The sequence below is a fragment of the Hyla sarda genome, chromosome 6, assembly GCF_029499605.1.
Source record: "Hyla sarda isolate aHylSar1 chromosome 6, aHylSar1.hap1, whole genome shotgun sequence".
Classification (NCBI taxonomy): domain Eukaryota; kingdom Metazoa; phylum Chordata; class Amphibia; order Anura; family Hylidae; genus Hyla; species Hyla sarda.
The window spans coordinates 302571441-302577800 of NC_079194.1; the positions used below are offsets into that span (position 1 = coordinate 302571441).

Consider the following 6360-nt stretch of genomic DNA (forward strand, 5'->3'; position numbering starts at 1 on the left):
TATAATTTATAGATATAAAAATATATTAAATTAATTATAATATTTATATATAATAACTAGAGATGAGCGAACTTACAGTAAATTCGATTCGTCACAAACTTCTCGGCTCGGCAGTTGATGACTTTTCCTGCATAAATTAGTTCAGCTTTCAGGTGCTCCGGTGGGCTGGAAAAGGTGGATACAGTCCTAGGAGACTCTTTCCTAGGACTGCATCCACCTTTTCCAGCCCACCGGAGCACCTGAAAGCTGAACTAATTTACGCAGGATAAGTCATCAACTGCCGAGCCGAGAAGTTCGTGACAAATCGAATTTACTGTAAGTTCGCTCATCTCTAATAATAAGATATTATATTATATACATCGTCACAAGCGCAAAAGTTAAAGTTGAAACGACGACCACCATTTTGACGGCGATTGTAATAGTTTTCATTGCTACAAAAAATTCAGACAAGACAATCCGCTATAGAACAATTAAAACGATTTTAAAAAATAATTAAACTATTACACTGTACCATGTATAGCAATAAAGGATTCTTACAATAAAACATCTTTTTTTTATACAAGTAAAATATAAAGAAATATCCATGGAGGGAGCTCTGCAGTGTTCACCAGACGTCTTGAGAAAAAAAACAAAAAAAATAAAATATATGACAATAAATTCGCTGACACCGATCGCCCATTTTGTACAAGGATTGAAAAATAAAAAGCGTCAGATCTCAAAATATACAATTAATGCAAAAAGCTATACAGCACGAGGTGGATCACTGGAGCGGGGGGGAGGGGAGGGTCCTCTAACACAGCAGAAAGTAAGTGGTGGGGGGCTCTGATATGGCTTCATGACGTACGAGTGATCTTGGGTCCGGTACCTCTTACGGTCTGAGATGCTCTGCAGGCCAATGTGGCATTGAAGTAGTTGGAGCTTCCATAATGCACTTTGATGCTGCGGATGGAGGGGGAGGGTAATAAAATAAACTATCTAGTCCTTTTCACAACGGCCATGGCAAGTCACTGAAATCTACGGGACCCCCGAGTCCTGCGTCGGCCTCCAGGAGGCTCATGATGACCGCCATCGCCGCTTCGTCATTGGAGGGACTGCTCGACCCGTGGTCCGTTTCAATCATGTCCATCCCCATTTGGGAATTTTCACCTGTATAGAGGGAGGAAAAGAAGAAAAAGTCTGCATTAGAGAAAGATGGGCTACACCAGTGCACCTCCAGCTGTTGCAAAACTACAACTCCCAGCATGCCCGGACAGCCAAAGGCTGTTCGGGCATGCTGGGAGTTGTAGTTTTGCAAACAGCTGGAGGCACACTGGTTGGGAAACACTGACCTACGTGTACAATGGCCTCTCGACCCTCTGTTGATTCTGGATGTCAGAGGAGAGAAGGGTCGGGCAAGTGTCCTCCTGCAGAATACATGTGCTAGTGTATGTGGGGATGGGAGTTGTAGTTTTGCAACAGCTGGAGGTGCATTGGATTGAAAACACTGATCTACGAGTACGATGGACTCTCGACTGTTGACTCTGGATGTCAGAGGAGAGAAGGGTCGGCCAAGTGTCCCCCTGCAGAATACATGTGCTAGTGTATACAGGGATGGGCAGTGCATGCATGGAGTTTTAGTTTTGCAACAGCTGAAGGCACACTGGCTGGAAAACACTGATCTATGTATAAGATGGCCTCTCGACTCTCTGCTGACTCTGGATGTCAGAGGAGAGAAGGGGGTCGTGCAAGTGCCCCCCTGAATAAAAATAAACAAATTTTTTTTAAAAAGTAAAATTTTAAATATAGTTGCTTTCTTCCAAAACCAGCACCATTCTTGTCCCCAGGTTGCATGTGGTACTGTAGCTCATTTCAATTCAAATGAATGGAGTTGCAATACCACACACAACCTGAGGACAGGTGTGGCGCTGTTTTATTTAGAGCTACGTGTTTTTTAATCCTGGATGACCTGTTTAATTTAGACATTGGCCCACATCAAAGTACTGCAGTTTATACAATCCCATTTTTTTTTAGGATTTTTTTTTTTACCCTGTAAAATGGAATTGTTGCCCTGTGTGTTTTTTACCGAGCATGGAGGAGCTGTCCGAGTATGGGAAACCGGAGTTATCCTGCAGCTGTCCTGTACCCATTCCAGAGATCGGGAGATCCATGGTGCCGCCATTCATTATCTAGGAAGATAAAGAAGAAATGGTATATACATACGAAAGTGACTGGTGGAACACAGGACAGTTGTGATGTAAGAATAAGGCGCGAGTTACGGTATATTCACACAGTAGAATGGTTTGGATGATCCAGAAGAGGATTGGGAGAAGGTCATGTGGTCAGATGAAACCAAAGTAGAACTTTTTTGGTAAAAACTCAACTCGTCGTGTTTGGAGGAGAAAGAATGCTGAGTTGCATCCAAAGAACACCATACCTACTGTGAAGCATGGGGGTGGGAACATCATGCTTTGGGGCTGTTTTTCTGCTAAGGGACCAGGACGACTCATTCTTTCCTTTACACGGATCAATGGGGCCATGTATCGTAAGATTTTGAGTGAAAACCTCCTTCCCTCAGCAAGGGCATTGAAGATGAAACGTGGCTGGGTCTTTCAGCATGACAATGATCCCAAACACACCACCCGGGCAACGAAGGAGTGGCTTCATAAGAAGCATTTCAAGGTCCTGGAGTGGCCTTGCCAGTCTCCAGATCACAACCCCATAGAAAACCTTTGGAGGGAGTTGAAAGTCCATGTTGCCCAGTGACAGCCCCAAAAACATCACTGCTCTAGAGGAGATCTGCATGGAGGAATGGGCCAAAATACCAGCAACAGTGTGTGAGAACCTTGTGAAGACAGAAAACATGTGACCTCTGTCATTGCCAACAAAGGGGATATAACAAAGTATTGGGATGAACTTTTGTTATTGACCAAATACTTATTTTCCACCATAATTTGCAAATAAATTCTTAAAAAATCAGATAATGGGATTTTATGGATTTTTTCCTCATTCTGTCTCTCATAGTTGAGGTTATAACCTATGATGATAATTACAGCCTCATCTTTATAAGGGGGAGAACTTGTACAATTGGTGGCTGACTAAATACTTTTTTTGCCCCACTGTGTAATGAGAGTATATATATATATATATATATATATATATATATATATATATATATATATATATATATATAATATATTTTAAGATTCATATTTACTTTTCTAAATAAAATATCCATAAAATAATGTTATTTATGTATTTTTTTTAACATATAATCTGTTTGTCTGTCTATACACACACACATATACATTTAAATTGAGATTACACATATATTATATAAAAATCTATTATGTCACATTATTGACAGTCTCCTGGACACATTACCTTTTTACCCCCAGGGGATGAGGCGTCCGGAGGGGGGGTGCTGGTGATGTTGAGTGGACTGGACCCACAGCTTGATGGTGAAGACCCTCTTATCCTGTACATAAGAAAAACAAACAAAAAATTACCCAATGGAGAAACTCCAGTATGCGTCATGGGTTTATAGAAAATGCTGTCTGAGGCTTTACCTGGATTCAGAATATTATTCTTCAGAAAAAACTGTCTCTATACTAGTGTTTCCCCAACCAGGGTGCCTCCAGCTGTTGCAAAACTACAACTCCCATCATGCCCAGACAGCCGAAGGCTGTCAGGGCATGCTGGGAGTTGAGGTTTTGTAACAGCTGGTGGCAACCTGGATAAAAAAAAAAAATGGTATTTACAAGCTATTTTGGTCACAAAATACTGGTAGTGTACATAAACGGCCACAAGGTGGCAAAATTGTTATGTGTTTCTTGTGCATTATGCAACAATACCTTCAATCAAATTTACCAAAAATGGTCACTGCTGCCTAATCTAAAGTTTACTCGGTCTGAGCCCCCTACTGGTCAACTCCCCACCCGTATTTTGCAAAAAGTATTTGCGTGACAAATCAGCCATGTTTTCTTTAATACAGGGATTGTTTGTCCTACAATATACAGCGTATATACATTTACAGTAATCACCTGTGAATTTCCATTATCTCCTCCGCGATCATTCTACCAATCTTGCCGGCTCCAGCTCTGGTTCCTCCAGGAATGCCAGGCACTGTCGGATGGGTTCTCTTTGTGCCACCTGATAATTTAAAAAGGAAAAAATTGCAAATATTCTAATATAATATAAATAATACACACAGTCATGGCCGTAAATATTGGCACCCCAGATAATTTTTCTAGAAAATTAAGTATTTCTCACAGGAAAGGATTGCAGTAACACAGGTTTTGCTATACACATGTTTATTCCCTTTGTGTATATATATATAGATCTCCTCTCCTCTGTATATATATATATATATATATATATATATATATATATATATATATATAGATCTCCTCTCCTCTGTGTATATATATATTGCAGTAACACAGGTTTTGCTATACACATGTTTATTCCCTTTGTGTGTATTGGAACCAAACCAAAAAAGGAGGAAAAAAAGCTAATTGGACATAATATCACCAAACTCCAAAAATGGTCTGGACAAAATTATTGGCCCATTTCAAAATTGTGGAGAAATAAGATTAAAGAAGCATCACATGCTTGAAACAAACTCACCTGTGGCAAGTAACAGGTGTGGTCAATATAAAAATCACACCTGAAATCAGATAAAAAGGAGAGAAGTTCACTTAGTCTTTGCATTGTGTGTCTGTGTGTGTCACACTAAGCATGGACAACAGAAAGAGGAGAAGAGAACTGTCTGAGGACTTGAGAACCAAAATTGTGGAAAAATATCAACAATCTCCAGGTTACAAGTCCATCTCCAGAGATCTAGATTTGTCTTTGTCCACAGTGCGCAACATTATCAAGAAGTTTACACCCCATGGCACTGTAGCTAATCTCCCTGGGCGTGGACGGAAGAGAAACATTGATGAAAGGTGTCAATGCAGGATAGTCCGGATGGTGGGTAAGCAGCCCCAAACAAGTTCCAAAGATATTCAAGCTGTCCTGCAGGCTCAGGGAGCATCAGTGTCAGCGCAAACTATCCGTCCACATTTAAATGAAATGAAACGCTATGGAGGAGACCCAGGAGGACCCCGCTATGGAGGAGACCCAGGAGGACCCCGCTGTGGAGGAGACCCAGGAGGACCCCGCTGTGGAGGAGACCCAGGAGGACCCCGCTGTGGAGGAGACCCAGGAGGACCCCGCTGTGGAGGAGACCCAGGAGGACCCCGCTGTGGAGGAGACCCAGGAGGACCCCGCTGTGGAGGAGACCCAGGAGGACCCCACTGTGGAGGAGACCCAGGAGGACCCCACTGTGGAGGAGACCCAGGAGGACCCCACTGTGGAGGAGACCCAGGAGGACCCCACTGTGGAGGAGACCCAGGAGGACCCCACTATGGAGGAGACCCAGGAGGACCCCACTATGGAGGAGACCCAGGAGGACCCCACTATGGAGGAGACCCAGGAGGACCCCACTATGGAGGAGACCCAGGAGGACCCCACTGCTGACACAGAGACAGAAAAAAACAAGACTACATTTTACCAACATGAACTTGAGTAACCAAAATCCTTCTGGGAAAACGTCTTGTGGACAGATGAGACCAAGATAGAGCTTTTTGGTAAATCCCATCATTCTACTGTTTACCGAAAACGGAATGAGGCCTACAAAGAAAAGAACACAGTACCTACAGTGACATATGGGGGAGGTCAATGATGTTTTGGGTTGTTTTGCTGCCTCTGGCACTGGGGGCCTTGAATGTGTACAAGACATCATGAAATCTGAGGATTACCAATGGATTTTGGGTCGCACTGTACAGCCCAGTGTCAGAAAGCTGGGTTTGTGTCCGAGATCTTGGGTCTTCCAGCAGGACAATGACCCCAAACATACGTCAAAAAGCCCCAGAAATGGATGACAACAAAGCGCTGGAGAGTTCTGAAGTGTCAGCAATGAGTCAAGATCTAAATCCCATTGATCACCTGTGGAGAGATCTTAAAATTACTGTTGGGAAAAGGCGCCTTCCAATAAGAGACCTGGAGCAGTTTGTAAAGGAAGAGTGGTCCAACATTCCGGCTGAGAGGTGTAAGAAGCTTATTGATGGTTATAGGAAGAGTGGTCCAACATTCCGGCTGAGAGGTGTAAGAAGCTTATTGATGGTTATAGGAAGAGTGGACCAACATAGCGGCTGAGAGGTGTAAGAAGCTTATTGATGGTTATAGGAGGAGTGGTCCAACATTCCGGCTGAGAGGTGTAAGAAGCTTATTGATGCTTATAGGAAGAGTGGTCCAACATTCCGGCTGAGAGGTGTAAGAAGCTTATTGATGGTTATAGGAAGAGTGGTCCAACATTCCGGCTGAGAGGTGTAAGAAGCT

General features: G+C 42.9%; 1 protein-coding gene across 12 annotated transcripts in view; it reads right to left on the reverse strand.

The window, feature by feature from the left end:
- Nucleotides 1–420: 420 nt before the first annotated feature.
- The window catches only part of BMAL1 (basic helix-loop-helix ARNT like 1), a 143813-nt gene continuing 137873 nt past the window's right edge, over nucleotides 421–6360 (reverse strand). For 11 of the 12 annotated variants that reach the window (XM_056527958.1, XM_056527952.1, XM_056527954.1 and 8 more), the window contains 4 exons: nucleotides 4020–4128; nucleotides 3361–3454; nucleotides 2063–2165; nucleotides 421–1146 (listed from right to left, as the gene is read on the reverse strand). In XM_056527958.1, coding sequence (XP_056383933.1) covers nucleotides 986–1146; nucleotides 2063–2165; nucleotides 3361–3454; nucleotides 4020–4128 — 467 coding nt within the window. In that variant the 3' untranslated portion in view covers nucleotides 421–985. The remainder of the gene's footprint in view (nucleotides 1147–2062; nucleotides 2166–3360; nucleotides 3455–4019; nucleotides 4129–6360) is intronic. The other variant, XM_056527963.1, reaches the window with a different exon arrangement.